General features: G+C 52.5%; 2 protein-coding genes across 8 annotated transcripts; both read left to right on the forward strand.

Annotated features, from left to right (window-relative positions):
• Positions 1 to 3,829: 3,829 nt before the first annotated feature.
• On the forward strand, positions 3,830 to 8,289 carry gtpbp8 (GTP binding protein 8). Of its 7 annotated transcripts, XM_078939990.1 has the most exons (10): positions 3,831 to 4,033; positions 4,317 to 4,637; positions 4,704 to 4,857; positions 4,959 to 5,057; positions 5,194 to 5,324; positions 5,398 to 5,497; positions 5,722 to 5,840; positions 5,913 to 6,366; positions 6,519 to 7,859; positions 7,954 to 8,289. In XM_078939990.1, exons 2-8 carry the CDS (start codon positions 4,468 to 4,470, stop codon positions 6,001 to 6,003), a joined length of 864 nt encoding a protein of 287 aa, XP_078796116.1. In that variant the 5' UTR covers positions 3,831 to 4,033; positions 4,317 to 4,467; the 3' UTR covers positions 6,004 to 6,366; positions 6,519 to 7,859; positions 7,954 to 8,289. The 7 variants fall into 7 exon arrangements, with proteins under 7 accessions (XP_078796119.1, XP_078796116.1, XP_078796112.1 ...); XM_078939993.1 differs by having other exon boundaries at positions 3,830 to 4,033; positions 4,392 to 4,637; positions 6,519 to 8,289; XM_078939986.1 differs by having other exon boundaries at positions 6,519 to 8,289.
• Positions 8,290 to 13,120: 4,831 nt separating this feature from the next.
• slc10a2 (solute carrier family 10 member 2) lies at positions 13,121 to 21,781 on the forward strand. Its single transcript, XM_078939985.1, has 7 exons — positions 13,121 to 13,711; positions 13,900 to 14,433; positions 14,693 to 14,811; positions 15,193 to 15,281; positions 15,366 to 15,541; positions 15,613 to 15,770; positions 20,827 to 21,781. Exons 2-7 carry the CDS (start codon positions 14,036 to 14,038, stop codon positions 20,976 to 20,978), a joined length of 1,092 nt encoding a protein of 363 aa, XP_078796111.1. The 5' UTR covers positions 13,121 to 13,711; positions 13,900 to 14,035; the 3' UTR covers positions 20,979 to 21,781.
• The last annotated feature ends 528 nt before the right edge of the window (positions 21,782 to 22,309 follow it).

The raw sequence follows: 22,309 nt of genomic DNA on the forward strand, positions 1-22,309 counted from the left end.
CAGCGCAGGAAACCAGACATTAATCATATTGTTTTTTTTCCTCGAGGATTTCAGAAATGTGTCATTTTTGCCCACCTGGCTGACCCCCACTCGCCAGCTGCTGCTGCACACGCTCATTAGCAGATCTGCTGGTTTTCCATGTTAACATGCTGCAGCGTCAATATCCATGCTGCAGAATCACACGCTGTCCACACAGGTCTGCTGGAAAATGCCCGTAGTCATGTCTGTCTATGACCATGAGGACGGCCTCTGTGCATGTATGTGCGTGCACGGAGAATTAACTCCTCCAGAATTAAGTCTTCAATCCAAATACTAGTTTCCATGGAAACCTAGTGGACACAAACCTTTTTCTTTCTCAAATAGACCCTGATGATTTTGGAGGGTCATTTGCTCAACAGTCAGGAGTTCTTGCAGCAGGTTCCTTCTGAATCCTGGTAACCTTTGACACCAGGGCCGTCAGCGGCGCCCCCTCACCGACACACGGTCTTCTACATGAAACAGCTGATTCTGACACGGAGAAAAGCGGCGTTTCATATCAGCTTTGCACCGATACGCAACACATTACTAGGCTTAACTTTATTTATCTGAATTCCTTTTTTTATTCCGGAAGCATCTACTGAAGTTGTTCTTTCAGGTTTCCTCCTCATCGAGGCAGATGCGCTGTTCTTCACATCCAGAAACCAGAAGAATCTGGGATTATCAGTGGACCTGCTCGTGGAACATTCAGCAGGATTTTCTCACTTCAACTGTGATCTACTGAAGCTTTGAAATAAATAGAGAGTGGGAGGAGCTGAGTACTCCTGAAGACCACCTCCTGGAGCAGTGCAGCACATGGTCAGCTCTCCAGGTCCATCGGTGGTCCTTCACTGACACCTGCTGCTGGATGCAGGAAGGAACTGCACCCCCAGTGTTGACAGAAAACACCTCCAAAATGTCTGGAGGAGAGCTTTTAACACCTGACACATGTTCATCATTTGCATGAGTCCTGAGTTCTGAGGTGCTCTTCTTCAGGAAGTCCAGCTGTCCTTCTCCTCCTCATCCTCTTCTAAAAGCTTTTATCTTCATTCTAAACTGCTTCAGTTCTGATCAACCGCAGGCCTTCATAAACACTCTACACTCTGACCTTTGACACACATTCGATTCTTAAATAGCATGTTAACCTCTGACCCCTGACAGTACCTCAGTGGTTCCTCGTAGCCTCTTGGTCATCTTTGTCCTGCAGGATGAAGAGCAGAGGATTGAGTCCAAAGGCCTGTGCTGCTGCCTAGCTGCAGGAGCTCAGAGGCTGTCGTCCACTGCAGCACAGCAGAAGCTGCAGGGGCTCAAACCTGCAGCACACATGGAAGGAAGAACATGGAAACGCCTGAAATCTACCTGTCATAACCAACGTTTATGGATCTTGGGCGGGTGTGGTGCAGCGGTAGAGTGCTCGGCCCCTGCTTGGCCGGGGGGGGGGGGGGGGGATCTCTCTGCCTGTGCTAGGGCGGGGGTCCAGCGGCGCTGGATGGGCTGCCCATCTACACCTGGGGTTGGGATTAACCCTTCCCTGGCTCTGGGACGGGGCGGGGCAACCCCCTTGGGAACCCCAGTCGCTCTGGGTGTCACCCGCTGGGGGGGGGGGCTTGTCGGCCCTGTCTTGTGGGTGGGGCTTTCTGGGGGGGGCACTATCGGTACGGGTCCTTGGGGGCTTGACGGGTCGGGGTCTCTGCCGAGGCAATCCGCGGTTGCCCCGTGCGGTTGGCTGCCTCGGTCCCGTCAAGGCCTGACCAGAGCTCTCCCAAGGCCGGCGCCTGGGGGTCGGGTCACTCCGGGGAGCCGGCGCTTTCTGGCTCCTCTTTCTCTGTGTGGGGTGGGTGGGGCTGGGCCTGCGATTTCGGCGCTTCGGGGGGTGGGACCCCTGGGCTGGGGGGGACCTCGGCCCTATGCTGGGGGGGGCGGCTGTTCGACCACCGGGGGCCAGTCTACCAGCTGTCCCCAACTTACCCCCTTCCTCATATAATCTCATAATAGGGTGAGGGGGTGGGGGGGCTTAGCCTGCGATGCACCTTGGGGGGGGAGCTACTTGGCAGTGGTCCCCCTTCGGTGGTTGCCATATGGAGTGGGCCCTCCTCTCTCGGTTTTATTTGCATCTTAGACATGTAGGGCCCTTGGTAGGGGGGGGGTGCTTGGACATCACTGCCAGCCAGCAGCACATGTCCTCTTAGCGCTCTACCCGCCAATTTTAACTGCACCTTAGACATTTAGGGCCCCTTGGTGTGGAGGGTGATGGGACATCACTGTGAGTAATAAGGAGATGTCCCCTTAGTGCCCTACCCGACAATTTTAATTGCACCCCCTTAGTACACACACCCGTCACTCCTCAAAATATACATGTCAACATAAACACACACACATGCACATGCACACACACACCCTCACAAACACACACACACTCATTTCGCAAGGAAGGTGGGACCTTGGACCATCTGTCCCCAACCCCATCCCTGGTAAGGAGTACTGGGCCCTTGGCAACGGCGGCCCTGTTCCCTGAGTGCTTTCTTCCTGGGCCCGGCAGTCCTCTCTTCACGCAGGGAGAGGGATCCCTGAGCTTTCTGGCAAGGCCAAGAGCCGGGGATCACATCACACCTGAGCCGGGGGTCTCCGTGTCCTTGAGGGGTGGGTTCTGGTCCTGGCCCCCGCGTGCTGGGCCTCGGCAAATTTCCAACTGTGGCTGAGCCTGGCCATGTTTACAAAACCCCTTGTGGGCCCCCCTTTTCCCCGGGGTACCCCCCTCCAGGGCGGGGGCAGCTTCTCCTCCTCCATGGGTGTCCTCCCCATGGTTCTACTCCTCCCTTTGGTTCTTCTCCTCCATGGTTCTCCTCCTTTATGGTTCTCCTCCCTTTGGTTCTCCTCCTCCATGGTTCTCCTCCTTTATGGTTCTCCTCCCTTTGGATCTGCCCCTCCATGGTTCTCCTCCCTTTGCTTCTCCTCCTCCATGGTTCTCCTCCCTTTGTTTGTTGTCTTCCATGGTTGTCCTACCTTTGGTTCTCTTCCTGTGAGGTATACTGTACATCCATTGGATGAACTGAGACCGTTTTTGAATTCACTTGGAGTTCCGGAGGCTGACGTCCTGCAGGTTCTGACACGGGTTAGGAGGTGAAGGAGTAAAGCTGAAGCTCCCTGTGGGGATGATCCATTCTCTCTGATTGCTGTTGTCTTCTACTGCCCCCCTCCCACGGAGGCAAAGACCATGAGGGAACGCTGCAGATGTTTGCTGGCTGGAAGATTGATTGAAGTGACGGAGGAGGTGATGGAGTCATGGGAGTCCCCCCCCCCCCCCTCCGCCCCCCATTTCCTTGCTCCTTCAGCTGCTCCACATCCTTCATTATCTTGTTCGGGTGGGGGAACGTGTGAAGTGGGGGGTTCAGCCACCCCCCAGGGAAGGACGTGGCCTTTCAGTCTGTGAAGACCTGACAGATCTTCAGAGTCATAAAATGTGTCCCAGAAAAGAGGAGCAGATGGATCTGTTAAACTCCTGGTTCCTCCTCACCTGTGACGAGGAGCAGAGAACCAATCTGGTGTTTTTCTCCCCATGAAGCCCTGATCATGGAACAGGGGGTGAATGAGGAGGTTCCAGCATCTGGAGGAAGGAGAGACCAGAGAATGAGTTTTTCTGAGGAGCAAACGGATGCTGTCGTCTTCGAAGAGCCAGAGGAGCAGCAGGAGGTTCAGCAGGAGGTGAAGCTGCTGCAAAGCAACCGCAGTTCTGCTCATGAAGAACACCTGACTGCAGCGTCAGGAATGGGATGGGGGGGTTCGGGTTCGGGTGTGTCATTTACATAGATGTCCACAGGATGGCGCCACGGCCTCCTGTGGCACCAACGAAGAAGAAGCACAAGCAGCAACATGGCGGCCGGACCGCCGGTAAACGTCCCGTCCTGAGGGCAGAATGGCGAAGACAGCCGAACGCTTCCGCCGGTCAGACTCTGAGCGCGAGCAGAGGCGGGAAAATCCGTCTGCGGCAAGATAGGAGAAAACCGCCGTAACCTCTGAGGTGAGTCTTCATTTAAGCACGTGCGTTGTCTGCGCGTGCGCACCAGGCGTTGTTTTCCTTCGAGCATTCATGAAAGAAGTTTCACAGGGAAGATTAACGTTCAAATATATTTAACAGCAGAAAAAGACATGATGACGTCACTACCAGATGTTTTAAAAGAAAGTCCAAACAGCGTCAGAAACGCAAAGACAAACGTGTGTGCGTGCGTGTGCGTCTGTACAGCTGTTGTTAAAGCAACAACCCACCAACTATACTTCTATCTTGGTTCCTTGGTATTGCGTAGACCCGGCGTGCATTCGTCTGCCCAGACCCGGCGTGCATTCGTCTGCCCAGACCCGGCGCGCATCCGTCTGCGCAGACCCGGCGTGCATCCGTCTGCGCAGACTTGTCCTCCACTCTTGGATCCAGGGGTTTTGCACGTCTGACCTCTCCAGATGTTTCGGCAGAAGCTGCGGCTGCTCCTCCAGCCAGGACTTCCTTTTCATGCGCCGACCTGCAGGAGCGTCCACAGGCTGGCGTCGCTTCAGAAGGTCGCCGCTCTGCCCTCCAGGACGATGCAGAGCCTCCTCTATCCGTTCAGCGGGCTGGAGGCGTACCTGGACAGGTGCTGCGTTTGTGGGACTGTGAGCTCCTCGCTCAGCGGGTCTTCTCACGTTCTCCACTCTTCCAGGTCTGTGGACCGGACTCCTTTCCAGCTGTTCCACCCCAGCCTGGAGGACATGATGGAGGCGGAGAAGCTCTTCCGCTGCTCGCCGTCTCACAGGATCGAATACGTCACGTCTGCAGAGAGGATGGCGCACGCCCCCGCCCTGAAGGCCCCAGAGGTGAGCGCCACCTCGCACTGACACTGTCATCCAGGGCGCAGCGGGGGGTTCTGGGAGCAGATGGCGTGCTGACCCCCTGTCCTGGCATGCGGTCTCTGCAGGTGTGCTTCATCGGCAGGAGCAACGTGGGGAAGTCCTCCCTCATCAGAGCTCTGTTCTCCCTGGTTCCTGGACTGGAGGTCAGAGTCTCCAAGACACCGGTGAGCCCCACTGAGGGAGGGGGGAGGGGGGGTGCATGTGAGTCAGAGCCTAAGTCCTGCAGGAACCTGATCAGGTTCTGCTGGCAGACCTGTAGACCCCCCCCCCGGATGATCCGTAACCTTCGCCGTCCTTTAGGGTCACACCAAGAAGATGAATTTCTTCAGAGTGGGCGGAGCCTTCACTGTGGTCGACTTGCCGGGGTACGGACACCGGGCCCCCCGGGACTTTGTGGAGATGGTGGAGCCGTACCTGTTTGGCAGGAGGAAGTGAGTCTTGGTGGGGGTGTCACTGATCCGCTAAAGGGCGGCGGTGCGTTCAGGATGCGCCGTTTCTCTGCAGTCTGGTCAGGACCTTCCTGCTGGTGGACGGCGCCGTGGGTCTGCAGAAGGCCGACCTGATCGCCATGCAGATGTGTGAGGAGATCCGGAGTCCGTTCGTGGTGAGGTTCCAGATGACTTCCTGTTAGAGGTCAAGGTTCAACCAAAACAGAGTTCAGCTTTTGAAATATGATGAGGAGGAGGGTTATGATGATGATGAAGTGGTTTTCTTTCTCAGCTAAAACATTCTGTCACTAGAGAATAGAAAAGGTTTGCTGGAGAAAACCTGGATGCATGAGAAAGATCTGGATGATGATGAAGAGGTGATGAAGCTGTTGGGTTTCAGGTGGTGGTGACCAAGGTGGACAAAAGTGGAGCAGGAGTTCTGCTCACCAACCTTATGGACCTGCAGGAATTCCTGAAAACCAGGACGAGCCGCTGCTTCCCTCAGCCCTTCCTGATCAGGTGATGAAGACGTCCGGAGATGAAGATCGGGAGGTCTGCTTTCAGTAACGAAGCTCTCCGTCTTTCTCCCAGCTCTCTGGATTATTCTGGGATCCACCTGCTGAGATGTTTCCTGGCTCATGTGACGGGCAGCATCCGGCTGAAGGACACGTCTACGAGCTGAAGCAGGAGGGAGGAGCAGAGGAGGAGCTCCCCCCTGAGGAGGAGCAGGGGAGCAGCTCCCCCGTGAGGAGGACCAGAGGAGGAGCTCCCCCCTGGGGAGGAGCAGGGGAGGAGCTCCCCCCTGAGGAGGAGCAGGGGAGGAGCTCCCCCCTGAGGAGGAGCAGGGGAGCAGCTCCCCCGTGAGGAGGACCAGAGGAGGAGCTCCCCCCTGAGGAGGAGCAAAGGAGCAGCTCCCCCCTGAGGAGGAGCAGAGGAGCAGCTCCCCCGTGAGGAGGAGCAGAGGAGGAGCTCCCCCCTGAGGAGGAGCAGAGGAGCAGGTCCCCCCTGAGGAGGAGCTCCCCCCTGAGGAGGACCAGAGGAGCAGGTCCCCCCTGAGGAGCAGCTCCCCCGTGAGGAGGACCAGAGGAGCAGCTCCCCCGTGAGGAGGACCAGAGGAGCAGGTCCCCCCTGAGGAGGAGCTCCCCCCTGAGGAGGACCAGAGGAGCAGCTAGCCCCTGAGGAGGAGCAGAGGAGGAGCTCCCCCCTGAGGAGGAGCAGGGGAGGAGGTCCCCCCTGAGGAGGAGCAGGGGAGGAGGTCCCCCCTGAGGAGGAGCAGGGGAGCAGCTCCCCCGTGAGGAGGACCAGAGGAGGAGCTCCCCCCTGAGGAGGAGCAGAGGAGGAGGTCCCCCCTGAGGAGGAGCAGGGGAGGAGCTCCCCCCTGAGGAGGAGCAGGGGAGCAGCTCCCCCGTGAGGAGGACCAGAGGAGGAGCTCCCCCCTGAGGAGGAGCAGAGGAGGAGGTCCCCCCTGAGGAGGAGCAGGGGAGGAGCTCCCCCCTGAGGAGGAGCAGGGGAGCAGCTCCCCCGTGAGGAGGACCAGAGGAGGAGCTCCCCCCTGAGGAGGAGCAAAGGAGCAGCTCCCCCCTGAGGAGGAGCAGAGGAGGAGCTCCCCCCTGAGGAGGAGCAGGGGAGGAGCTCCCCCCTGAGGAGGAGCAGGGGAGCAGCTCCCCCGTGAGGAGGAGCAGAGGAGGAGCTCCCCCCTGAGGAGGAGCAGAGGAGCAGGTCCCCCCTGAGGAGGAGCTCCCCCCTGAGGAGGACCAGAGGAGCAGCTCCCCCGTGAGGAGGACCAGAGGAGCAGCTCCCCCCTGAGGAGGACCAGAGGAGCAGCTCCCCCGTGAGGAGGACCAGAGGAGCAGCTCCCCCGTGAGGAGGAGCAGAGGAGGAGCTCCCCCCTGAGGAGGAGCTCCCCCCTGAGGAGGACCAGAGGAGCAGCTCCCCCCTGAGGAGGACCAGAGGAGCAGCTAGCCCCTGAGGAGGAGCAGAGGAGGAGCTCCCCCCTGAGGAGGAGCAGGGGAGCAGCTCCCCCCTGAGGATGACCAGAGGAGCAGCTCCCCCCTGAGGAGGAGCAGAGGAGCAGCTCCCCCCTGAGGAGGACCAGAGGAGCAGCTCCCCCCTGAGGAGGACCAGAGGAGCAGCTAGCCCCTGAGGAGGAGCAGAGGAGGAGCTCCCCCCTGAGGAGGAGCAGGGGAGCAGCTCCCCCCTGAGGATGACCAGAGGAGCAGCTCCCCCCTGAGGAGGAGCAGGGGAGCAGCTCCCCCCTGAGGAGGACCAGAGGAGCAGCTCCCCCGTGAGGAGGAGCAGAGGAGGAGCTCCCCCCTGAGGAGGACCAGAGGAGCAGCTCCCCCCTGAGGAGGACCAGAGGAGCAGCTAGCCCCTGAGGAGGAGCATAGGAGGAGCTCCCCCCTGAGGAGGAGCAGGGGAGCAGCTCCCCCCTGAGGATGACCAGAGGAGCAGCTCCCCCCTGAGGAGGAGCAGGGGAGCAGCTCCCCCCTGAGGAGGAGCAGAGGAGGAGCTCCCCCCTGAGGAGGAGCAGAGGAGCAGGTCCCCCCTGAGGAGCAGGTCCCCCCTGAGGAGGAGCTCCCCCCTGAGGAGGAGCAGAGGAGCAGCTCCCCCGTGAGGAGGAGCAGAGGAGGAGCTCCCCCCTGAGGAGGAGCAGAGGAGGAGCTTCAGAGCTGCTCTGAGGCTGACAGAAGACTTCATTACAGAGCTGATGGCCACGCCCCCTCCCATACGCAGAAGGTCATGAGGTCGTTCTCCAAAGCAGCGTGTTTCTCTGCTTCCAGTGGAGCTGCGGCCGTTTCCTTCAACCGTAGAAGCCTGAAGGAAACGGCTGCAGATGCGCCGACACGTCCAGTGAACACGGAGTCTGTCTGTCATGGATGTGCAAAGAGATGCAGCCGTGTGTAGTTGTGTGTGTGTGTGCATGCATGTAGAACATTATGTAACTGAATAAATATTGGTTCAAACTAAAGGCGTCTGGCATTCGTGTCATCTTCTTTATGACTTTCCTGTTTTCAAAGTATTTGTGGGCGGGGCTTCGGCTGCCTGTAAAGATGTTTTAGCAGATCAGTTCTAGCAGATTGGCTCTGGCGAGTCAGTTCTAGTTTTTGTGGGATCCTGAAGCTGCTGGTTCTCTTCCTAACTGCAGAATCTGTGCTTCATTTCTAAACCAGCAAACCAGAGATTGTTCAGTTCAGAATTTCACAAAGATGGAAAGTAAACTCCAAGAAATATTAACAAAGAGAAATGTTTATCGGTTAGTGGGGGAGTGGTTGTCTGTCTTCACAGAAAGAAGGTTCAAATCCCGGCTGGGTTTTTTCTGTGTGGAGTTTGTATGTCCTCCTGGATCATGTGTGGGTTCTTCCTCATGTTAGTGATTCTGAAGTCTTCTCTGATCGTGAACATGTGACTGTGGACAGAAACGTTTCTACAAACTTTATTGATAGGAAGCTTTGGGGAAACGTGTGGTTGACAAACTGCAGCTGCAAAGCAGCAAACAGGGAAGCTGATTGACATGTACTGAAGAAGAGTCCATGTTACAGACGGGGGGGGGGGGGGGGGGATTGGAAGCATTTATTACAACATGGAACAGAAAAGATTCAGTCGTTCTGTTCGGTGAGCAACATGTCATCAGGGTGAAAAGGTTTCACAAAAACAGATTAAAATGTTAAGAAATCTGTCCCAGAAGTTCTAGTCTGTGTAAAAAGTCTGAGAGGAACGTACGGGGAAATCAAAAGATGATGATGGTGAAAAACCCTCGCACACCGTAAAAATGACAGAAAACCCTTTGACCAAACGTCAGGAGAGAACAAACGTGGAACCAGCAGGTGACCCGATCTGATATAACGAGCTCACGCAGAGCTTTACTGCACTTGAAGCGTCTGATGGACAGATAAGGAGCAATAAGGCGCTGCTCCGCTTCACATGCAGAGGATGATGCAGCGCTCACACCTCCACCTTTATGAGCATCATCAATGGAATGACCTCCAGGTGTTTGAATGACTCCACCTTTATGGAAACACGAAATGTGCCTTCAGAGACTTTTGGTCCGGTAGAACCACAGAGAACTGGAACCCCAAATCAAAGCTGAAGATCTGAGGCTCCGCCCCTTTCCATGAGGTTCACTGATTGGGGAGGGTGTTAGAACTAAATTGGGAGTCAGGAAGTGGCTCAGAGCTGATGCCTGATGTAATCCCACCTCCACCTTGAACTCCTTCACTTACCCCTACAGCACTCCTCACCACTGTCTTCCAGCCCTCTTGCATGTCCTGCTCTAACTTATTTCTGTCAGTCTAGACTTCCTCATAGGTTCCTCTCTGGGCATAAACTCTCTCTGTGCTTCTCTATCAACATCCTCAAAGCAAAGATTGCATCTGTAGTTCTCTTTCTTGGCATGAAACCATCCTGCTGCTCACAAATGTTCACGTCTGCTCTTAGTCTGGCTTCAGAAACTCTTTGCCATCACTTGTTTGGTTCATCAGCTTTATTTCTCTGCAGTTGCCACAACTCTGCATATCTCATTCTTAACCCTTGTGTTATCTCTGATGACCCCCCCCCTTCCATTGACGTGTTCTCCCTACCATGACAAAGGTGGATAAAGGTGGAAAGATTTCATGTAATCCATGGACACCAGTGAAGATCACAAATCATTGAAGAAAAAAGGTTCAGAGCTCTGTCTAGTGGGTCTAGATGACCCCACTCCCAACGTTAAAGTGCCTAGGATAGAACAAGGGTTACAAATGAACTCCATCACACTTGTCCTCCATTCCTCAGGCATCTTCTCACCACCTAAGATCCTGTGTAACGCCCTCTTTTGTGTCTAGGGGTACCCCGAGGGGCAGAACATAAAAGTAAATTGTTCAGGGTGAACCAAGGCCAAAATAACCCCCCCCCCCCCCCCCCCAACTGAAATCTTGTTTTTTAAATGTATAACGGAAAAGGGAAGACAAAGACAAAGACTAACCTTCCTGGACTAAGAAAAAAGGAGAAAACAAGTAAAGAAAATGGCAGTTCACCCCTACAGCTTCACATGACATAACTACAAACCAAAAGACTAAACAGAGTGGACACAAAACGCCAAAAACTACAAAATACTAATACAAAATACTGAACCACAACAATAAAGTGCAACACACAACCAAAACAAATTGAGAATTACAAAACAAAATGGAGAAGAGGGCCAAGGTTCGCTGCGGCAGCGGGGAGAGGCCGCTGCGGCAGCGGGGACAGGCCGCTGCGGCAGCGGGGACAGGCCGCCGCGGCAGCGGGGACAGGCCGCCGCGGCAGCGGGGACAGGCCGCTGCTGCAAGGCTCCCTTCTCACAGGCTGGAGGTCCATGTGGTGCTTGTAAGGCTGCCTCCATCAGCTTGGGTCCAATTGGAGGCCACCTTCATGCACCACACCTGCAAATAATCACAAACAAACACAAAGATGCACAAGAACACAGAGATCCCACTCTGATATAGAAATAATACACAAAACAGAACAAACAGAACTAAATGAACCCAAATACAGACGTAACACCCCCCTACCCAAGATAAAACTTCTTCCCCGAAGTAGTATTTATCACAAGTAGAGCACATACGACAAGGGTCGTAACACCTGTCAGGAACTCAGCAGCCATCTCTCCTAGACACTTCCATACAGTGGGTAAAAAAGTATTCAGTCAGCCACCAAATAAGCAACTTCTCCCGCTTCAGAAGATGAGAGGCCTGTCATTTTCATCAGAGGTAAACTATGAGAGACAATTCATTCATCTTCTTTGTTTATTCCCTTTCGGGGTCACGGGCTGCCAGACCCTATGCCGACCACTTATGAGCGAAGGCAGGGACACCCTGGACAGGTCGCCAGTCTGTCACAAGGTCACACATATCACACACCCATTCACTCTCACACTCACACCTAAGGAACACTTAGAGGAACCAATTAGCCTAGGAAGCATGTTTTTGGACGGTGGGAGGAAGCCGGAGAAAACCCACGCACACATGGGGAGAACATGCTAACTCCACACAGGAAAAGCCCCACATTGGTGTTCTGGTCCAGGTCCCCCAGCCGCCAGCATGAAGCATTCTATACATGAAATGACACTATGTGACAACTACATTATGATGATTTAGGAAAGAAACAGATTTTGGAAATCGTTTATTGCCACACATGACTGAACACACAGAACGACTCTTTATGACATGCTGGTCTTTTCTGTCATTCTGTAGTCTGACCAATAGATGTCACTAGTTTCAGGTTGTCAAATGCTTCACAACCCTGAACCACTTCAATACAATTTGATTGGTTTTGGTTCAGTGGTTCAGAAAGCTTTGGTTTCTCCATCACTAGTTTCAACTGCTTCTTAACAGTCCTGCAACATTCTTCACCAGTTTGTCCTCTTCTCTGCTGTTCCACCTCATCTCCGTATTTTGTTTGGTAGAACCGATCCACGCTCTGCTCCTCTGGCCTTTCTCTGTCTGTGGTGGAAATCCGACTTCTGTTGATCTTTTTGGTTCCAGTTGCTAAGGTTCTACAACGATTCTTTCAGCTTTTGGATCCCACAGACATCCCACCAGCACAGAATCACAGAAATCTTATTGAACTTAAAATGTTTGTGTCAACCAATAATTGATAAAGACAAACAAACAGACAGATAGATAAAGACGGTCAGATGGATTATAGATCAGACCTGTTTAAGATATTGAATCATACATTGATTGGAAAATAAAAGCAGAAAAATAAATACACACATATATGTTAATTCCTTAAAATGATTCTTTTAATAAGTATTATTCTTTGTCATTGCTTTTAAGGTCATTTGTGCCACCCCCTAAATAATAACAGTCTGGCTGTCTTTTAACCATGATGTTAGACTTTACCCCCCCCCCAGACTAACATTAGGCCCTGGATGTTCAGCACTTCAGCAAGGTGAGAAGTTTCTTGTCCTGATCAAATCCAGATTGTGATGGAAATGAAGGTGCTTGAAGTTTATGCAACTACTCAATGTGATGCATAAAAGACAGCTTCAGGGGAAGCAGGAAGTGGAGGATCTACGGCAGGAAGTAAAGGATCTACAGCAGGAAGTAAAGAATCTCCTGCAGGAAGTGAAGGATCTACAGCAGGAAGTGAAGGATCTACAGCAGGAAGTGAAGGATCTACAGCAGGAAGTAAATCATCTAAATCAGGGAGTAAGGGATCTACAGCAGGAAGTGAAGGATCTACAGCAGGAAGTAAAGAATCTCCTGCAGGAAGTGAAGGATCTACAGCAGGAAGTGAAGGATCTACAGCAGGAAGTGAAGGATCTACAGCAGGAAGTAAATCATCTAAATCAGGGAGTAAGGGATCTACAGCAGGAAGTGAAGGATCTACAGCAGGAATTAAATGATCTACAGCAGGAAGTAAAGGATCTACAACAGGAAGTAAAGGATGTACAGCAGGAAGTAAGGGATCTACAGCAGGAAGTAAATTATCTACAACAGGAAGTGAAGGATCTACAGCAGGAAGTGAAGGATCTACAGCAGGAATTAAAGGATCTACAGCAGGAAGTAAAGGATGTACAGCAAGAAGTAAAGGATCTGGAGCAGGAAGTGAAGGATCTAAATCAGTAAATAGAGGATCTCCAGCAGGAAGTAAAGGATCTACAGCAGGAAGTAAAGAATCTCCTGCAGGAAGTGAAGGATCTACAGCAGGAAGTGAAGGATCTACAGCAGGAAGTAAATCATCTAAATCAGGGAGTAAGGGATCTACAGCAGGAAGTGAAGGATCTACAACAGGAAGTAAATGATCTATAGCAGGAAGTAAAGGATCTACAGCAGGAAGTAAAGGATCTACAGCAGGAAGTGAACAATCTACCATCAGCGGTCAACCTCTGATCTTCCTCACAATAACATGTATATTTTTATGGCTCGCAGCAGTCACTGACTGCAAGGACCATGTTGTAATTTATTTTTATTTTTATTTTGGACGGTTCCCTCTTGACTTCCAGAGGTTTTTAAGTTTAGTGAACTTTAGTTGTACTTTTACAGGCTTTCATGTGACCTGAGGCTTGTAGAGTCTGAGATGCTCCTTCTTGAGATATTTCTATTCTGTTCAGCATAATCTGAAGGTCTTGTCAGGAGAAGGCAGTGGGGGCAGTTCCCCCCGTCTGGTCCTAACCCAGTCTTTCAGAGACCTGTTCAGAAGCTTTTCCTTCATGGCTGAAGTGGGTCTTTCTTCATCAGTCTGTAAGCTTCTGTGCAGAACCAGAACCAGCTCTGTTTCTGTCGTCCTTGTTTTTGCTTCATCGTGTTGGGTTGACCGTTCCTGCGTTCTTACTCAACGTTTGCTAAAGATTTGCTGTTGAAAACGTTATAAAGTAGAGACCAAAGGGAGGATTTTATTGGAGATGATCTGTGTTGTGGCCCTTCAGGGTGAGTTCCTCCTGCCTGGTGTTGGCGGTGATGCGGCTGCATTCCACCGCTGCCCAATAAAGTTTTAAGGAGCTGTAAAACTTGGAGCAATGACATTTTGTGTTTCAATAAGATTTTTATATGCACATTTTTATGTAGCCCATAAAACATTGTGTTCAGGTTAATTTTTAATTTTTTTATTTAACCAGAACGGGCTTAAAGAGTGCTGAGCCATACCCCCCAGGTCATTATCCGCTGGGTCTTCCTGGATGAGCAGAGAAGGAAACATATTCCTGGATCTGAGATCGCCACCGTTCTGCTCCTGCGTCCATCTTACGGTCCACAATGTCTGGTCTGAAGGCTGCGGTGCTGTCAGATCCGGTCTGCGTGTCTGATGCCGCCATATGTTCAGGCACCAGCTGCCTAGCTCCCGCCAACAACTTCAATGCTGTTCTTAGCGTGGTCATGAGTACCGTGCTCACTGTCATGCTCGCCATGGTCATGTTCGCCATGGGCTGCACGGTGGACTTCTGGAAGCTGTGGGGTCACATCAGGAGACCTTGGGGCATCGTCATCGGCTTCATCTGCCAGTTTGGCATCATGCCCTTCACAGCCTTCGCCCTGTCCCTCGCCTTCAACGTTCTGCCTGTGCAGGCCATCGTCATCATCATCATGGGTTGCTGTCCTGGAGGCTCCAGCTCCAACATCATCTGTTACTGGCTGGATGGAGACATGGACCTGAGGTAGGACACAGTTCTGGGTCAGCTAATGGTTCACAAAAACCTGTTTTACTTGCTTAACCTTCAATCATGGAAACATGGGTGCATCAATCAGCACCAGCTCTCCGGTTTTAGGACCAAGAAGGAGTTCTTGAAGGTGAATTTCAGCTGCAGTCTCCGCCTTTTGGTTATTACCTCCTAAAAGTCTGAATCTGCCGCGTAAGATGAGAGGTTTCCTCTGGGTGGTGGAGTAAGCAGGTTGTGGTTGTGGTCTGGTCTGCAGCATCAGTATGACGGCCTGTTCCTCCATCCTGGCCCTGGGGATGATGCCCCTCTGCCTGTTCATCTACACCAGCGTGTGGACCTCCAGCGACTCCATCATGATCCCCTTTGACAGCATCGGTAAGCAGCTGAGAACTCTTCCATGTGTTCATTTAACCACATCAGCCCACTGAGAACCAACTTTCCTTTCCACTCATGAGTGGGTGGACTGAAAAGAGGGCAGACTCATTTTTTGCTCTCAGCTTCTTCTTTGGAGAAACTTTGACAAAATGAAGCTTTTTCTTGTCTTTCTGCTGGTATGACCTTTGACTCATTTCAGTTACCGATTGACACGTTGCACTTTGGCTGACTTTAAAATGGGACCCAGCCATGTGGATGTTCAGGTCTTTGAAACGACCACAGACATGTTTCCTTTTATCTGCGTGATCAGGGTGAACCCTGACCCTCTGCAGCTCTGCTGGCTGTCACACCTGTCTGACATCTTTGTCGGCATGTTTGCAGGCATCACGCTGGCCGCCTTGCTCATCCCGATTGCAGCAGGAATGGTTGTGAAGAAGAAGTGGCCCAGCCAGGCCAAGAAGATCTTGAAGGTAGGCTGGCTCCGCCCTCATGTGGGAGTGGCCTATTCCAGGGTCAAAGCGCAGCTTCACCTCAGGTGATTGTGTGACACACAGGTGGGCTCCGTTGTTGGGTTTGCTCTGATCATCATCATCGCTGTGGTTGGAGGAGTCCTGTACCAGTCCTCCTGGACCATCTCCCCCTCTCTGTGGATCATTGGAGCCATCTACCCCTTCGTCGGATTCGGACTGGGCTTCCTGTTGGCTCGTTTTGTGGGTCAGCCATGGGACAAGTGGGTGCAGCGCTGTTTGTGATGTGGAGCTATAAAGGAGGCAGAACTTTCATGAGACCCGCTCTGTTCAGGTGTCGAACCATCGCCCTGGAGACGGGTTTCCAGAACTCCCAGCTCTGCAGCACCATCGTCCAGCTGTCCTTCAGCCAGGAGGAGCTGGAGATCATGTTTGCGTTCCCGCTCATCTACAGCATCTTCCAGCTGGCAGCAGCCGTCGTTTCTGTGGGAGGTACCAGCTTTTTGATGACGTGTTTGTGGCGATGGTCACTCTGACGGAAACTCCAGGTATCAGAGCAGGAAGTCCAGACGTTCCTCAGCTTTCCTGCTTCACACGTTCTCCTGGTGCTGCATCGTCTCCACCGGTCCTTACCACAGCTCTACTAGCAATGATGCTGTGCTTGACACACAGCCACACAACCACACAGCCACACAACCACACAACCACACAGCCACACACAACCACACACAACCACACACAACCACACACAGCCACACACAACCACACACAACCACACACAACCACGCACAGCCACACACAACCACACACAACCACGCACAGCCACACACAACCACACACAACCACACACAGCCACACACAACCACACACAACCACACACAACCACACACAACCACACACAACCACACACAGCCACACACAGCCATACACAACCACACAACCACACAACCACACACAGCCACACAACCGCACAACCACACACAACCACACACAGCCACGCACAGCCACACACAACCACACACAGCCACACACAACCACACACAACCACACACAACCACACACAACCACACACAACCACACACAGCCATACACAACCACACAACCACACAACCACACACAGCCACACAACCGCACAACCACACACAACCACACACAGCCACACAACCACACAACCACACAGCCACACACAACCACACACAACCACACACAACCACACAACCACGCACAGCCACACACAACCACACACAACCACACAAAACCACACACAACCACACACAACCACACAACCACACACAGCCACACAACCACACACAACCACACACAGCCACACACAGCCACACACAACCACACACAGCCACAGACAGCCACACACAACCACACACAACCACACACAACCACACAACCACGCACAGCCACACACAACCACACACAACCACACAAAACCACACACAACCACACACAACCACACACAACCACACACAGCCACACAACCACACACAACCACACACAGCCACACACAGCCACACACAACCACACACAGCCACAGACAGCCACACACAACCACACACAACCACACACAACCATGCACAGCCACACACAACCACACACAACCACACACAACCACACAACCACACACAGCCACACACAACCACACACAACCACACACAACCACACACCCACACAGCTACACACAACCACACACAACCACACACAACCACGCACAGCCACACACAACCACACACAACCACACACAACCACGCACAGCCACACACAACCACACACAGCCACACACAACCACACACAACCACGCACAGCCACACACAACCACACACAACCACGCACAGCCACACACAACCACACACAGCCACACACAACCACACACAACCACACACAACCACACACAACCACACACAGCCATACACAACCACACAACCACACACAACCACACAACCACGCACAACCACACACAACCACACAACCAAACAGCCACACACAACCACACACAACCACACACAACCACACAACCACGCACAGCCACACACAACCACACACAACCACACAAAACCACACACAACCACACACAACCACACAACCACACACAGCCACACAGCCACACACAGCCACACACAACCACACACAGCCACAGACAGCCACACACAACCACACAACCACGCACAGCCACACACAACCACACAACCACGCACAGCCACACACAACCACACACAACCACACACAACCACACACAACCACACAACCACACAGCCACACACAGCCACACAGCCACACACAACCACACACAGCCACACACAACCACACACAACCACACACAACCACGCACAGCCACACACAACCACGCACAACCACACAACCACACACAACCACACACAACCACACAACCACACAACCACACAGCCACAAACAGCCACACAGCCACACACAGCCACACAACCACACAGCCACACACAGCCACAAACAGCCACACACAACCACACAACCACACAGCCACACACAACCACACACAACCACACAACCACACAGCCACACAAACACACAGCCACACACAACCACACAGCCACACACAGCCACACACAACCACACACAACCACACAACCACACAGCCACACACAACCACACACAACCACACACAACCACACAATCACACAACCACACAGCCACACAACCACACAGCCACACACAACCACACACAACCACACAACCACACACAGCCACACACAGCCACACAAACACACACAACCACACACAACCACACACAACCACGCACAGCCACACACAACCACACACAGCCACAGACAGCCACACACAACCACACACAACCACGCACAACCACGCACAGCCACACACAACCACACACAGCCACAGACAGCCACACACAACCACACACAACCACACACAACCACGCACAGCCACACACAACCACGCACAGCCACACACAACCACACACAGCCACACACAACCACACAACCACACACAACCACACAACCACACACAGCCACAGACAGCCACACAAAACCACACACAACCACACACAACCATGCACAGCCACACACAACCACACACAACCACACAACCACACACAACCACACAACCACACACAGCCACACACAACCACACACAACCACACACAACCACACAGCCAATCACAACCACACACAACCACGCACAGCCACACACAACCACACACAACCACACACAACCACACAACCACACAGCCAATCACAACCACACACAACCACGCACAGCCACACACAGCCACACACAACCACACACAACCACACACAACCACGCACAACCACGCACAGCCACACACAACCACACACAGCCACACACAACCACACAAAACCACACACAGCCACACAAAACCACACACAACCACACAACCACACACAGCCACACACAGCCACACACAACCACACACAACCACACAACCACACACACAACCACACAACCACACACAGCCACACACAACCACACACAACCACACAACCACACAGCCAATCACAACCACACACAACCACGCACAGCCACACACAACCACACACAACCACACACAACCACGCACAGCCACACACAACCACACACAGCCACACACAACCACACACAACCACGCACAGCCACACACAACCACACACAACCACGCACAGCCACACACAACCACACACAGCCACACACAACCACACACAACCACACACAACCACACACAGCCATACACAACCACACAACCACACAACCACACACAGCCACACAACCACACAACCAAACAGCCACACACAACCACACACAACCACACAACCACGCACAGCCACACACAACCACACACAACCACACAAAACCACACACAACCACACACAAACACACAACCACACACAGCCACACAGCCACACACAGCCACACACAACCACACACAGCCACAGACAGCCACACACAACCACACACAACCACGCACAACCACGCTCAGCCACACACAACCACACACAACCACACACAACCACACAGCCACACACAGCCACACAGCCACACACAACCACACACAACCACACAACCACACACAGCCACACACAACCACACACAACCACACACAACCACACACAACCACGCACAACCACACACAACCACACACAACCACACACAACCACACAACCACACAGCCACAAACAGCCACACAGCCACACACAGCCACACAGCCACACACAGCCACACACAACCACACAGCCACACACAGCCACACACAACCACACACAACCACACACAACCACACAACCACACAGCCACACAAACACACAGCCACACACAACCACACAACCACACAGCCACACACAGCCACACACAACCACGCACAGCCACACACAACCACACAACCACACAACCACACAGCCACACAACCACACAGCCACACACAACCACACACAACCACACACAGCCACACACAGCCACACAAACACACAACCACACACAACCACGCACAGCCACACACAACCACACACAACCACACAACCACACAGCCACACAACCACACAACCACACACAACCACACACAGCCACACACAGCCACACAAACACACAACCACACACAACCACGCACAGCCACACACAACCACACACAGCCACAGACAGCCACGCACAACCACGCACAACCACGCACAGCCACACACAACCACACACAGCCACAGACAGCCACACACAACCACACACAACCACACACAACCACGCACAGCCACACACAACCACGCATAACCACGCACAGCCACACACAACCACACACAACCACACACAACCACAAACAACCACACACAGCCACACACAGCCACACACAACCACACACAACCACACACAGCCACACACAACCACACACAACCACACACAGCCACACACAGCCACACACAACCACACACAACCACACACAGCCACACAGAACCACACACAGCCACAAACAGCCACACACAACCACACACAGCCACACAACCACACAGCCACACACAGCCACACACAACCACACACAGCCACAGACAACCACACAGCCACACACAGCCACACAACCACACAGCCACACACAGCCACACACAGCCACACACAACCACGCACAGCCACACACAACCACACACAACCACGCACAACCACACACAGCCACACACAACTCAGCTGGGATTTGAACCTGGACTAGAACTAGGGGACCAGTCCTTGTTGACTCTCAGAGAGGAGTAGGTGTGATGGGGGGGGGGGGGGGGGGGGACAACCACTGATCTGCCTTACATTACAGCTGTTGATCATTGAGGCAGCAGCCATTGTTTCCACGTCAAAAGTGATGCTTTAATCAAGGAGGTGTCCAAATAATGTCCAAGTGAAGCTTTTGTCTCCTTTTTAGCATGTTGTGTGTCTTTTTGGGAACTTGTGTTACTGCAGGAGCATTGCTATCCATCAACAGGTGTGCTTCAGCTTTTTCTGTGTTTGGGACCGGGAAAAGTTGTTCACTCTGTGGTTTAGACAGGAAGCGGCGAGGGTTCGGTTCTGATGCATGACCTGTCCTCTACAGTCTACCAGCTGTATAAGAGGAAGTTCTCCCGGAAGGACGGCGACAGCGAGGCGGCAAAGGAGAAGGATGGTGCCGTGGTCAACGAAGGCTTTGAGTCTCCAGAGATGATTGAAACCCAGATGAAAGGCACATACAAGAACATCGAGCTGTGAGGTCACAGACCTGCAGGGCCGTCATAGGGGCGGAGCTCACAGCGCCCTCTGCAGGACAGACCTGATGGCAGCAGCTGAAAAGTTTGGAAAAGAAAAGCGTCTCTAAACATGACTTCAGGTTCAATTCAGTTCAGTTTTATTTCTATATTACAACAATAGTCGTCTCAACAGGCTTCACACCGGTGGAGCCAGAAACCCGCCACAGGTTTCTGCTGACCTCTTTTTCTATTTGGACTTGGTTTGATTGTTTCCTGTCATTTATTTACTCACAGTTGTGTGTCTGTTTCCCCTCCCCATTCTGACTGAAGCATTTGGCTGCTATGTGGGTTTCCTGTTGTGCGTACAGACGTGATCATGTGATTGATTCGAAGCTACCGTCATCACATGTTCCTGAAGAAAAGAGGAACCGGAAAAGACAAACAGAAGGTTCTAAAAAAGAAAAAAATCCTTTGAAACGCAGCAGAAGTTCACAGATCTTTAATGTCTCTGACTGTATGTTTTGACCATGAAGAGATTCTTTTTAATTATCTTGATTGAACTTGTTAAAGTCTTCTTGTTTGTGCTGCATGTAAAGACAAAGATGATCCGTCCGAGGAAGACGGCTGTTCTTCTGCGTTTATGGACGTCTTGGATGTTTAATTTCAGTCCTCTGACATGGATTCTTGTTAATGTCAGCAAACCTCTGAGTTCATACGTGTAAACACAGTTTCTCTGTGAAGCTGCAGACAAAGTGTCCAACGTAACAATAAATAAAAAACTGAGCTGCAGTTTTAATGAAGCTGCAGAAAAAACTTCACACCAAACTGAAGCTCACGGATGTTTCCTGAAGCAAAGGCAGAGCATGTCAGTGTTTGACTCGCAACAACCTGTGGTAGAGAGGGTGGTAAGACAGTGGGTTGGTCCCACATCACCATGGTTACCAGGTGAGATTGAGACCATGAGCTATTCCCCTGAAAGGAAAAGATTTACCCAGAGTCTGAAGGTCTTTGGCTGTGCGTGTCCGCCTGACGCCTCAGAAAAAAATCTTTACATAACACTAAAGGGATAAAGGCTTTGCTGCTGCGGGTCCACGTCTCAGTTTTATATAAAGAAATATTGTCTCGGGTGTGACTCATCAGGTTTCAGTAAAAACGAAAGGTCAGGTGTTCCAACAGGTTAGGAAAACCGGCCTGCAGCTAATGAGCATCTGCACCTTCGGGCTTTTACAGGTTCAGCTTGGTCTTTGCTTCCAGACCATCCGGTCACACTTTAACTACTGTTGCTTTATGATATGACTCACTCTGTCCTTCAGGAGCCCCTCAGAACAGAGACTCCGCCCACTGAGGTGCTTT

The sequence above is a fragment of the Oryzias latipes genome, chromosome 21, assembly GCF_053564925.1.
Source record: "Oryzias latipes strain Hd-rR chromosome 21, Olatipes_Hd-rR_3.1".
NCBI lineage: Eukaryota > Metazoa > Chordata > Actinopteri > Beloniformes > Adrianichthyidae > Oryzias > Oryzias latipes.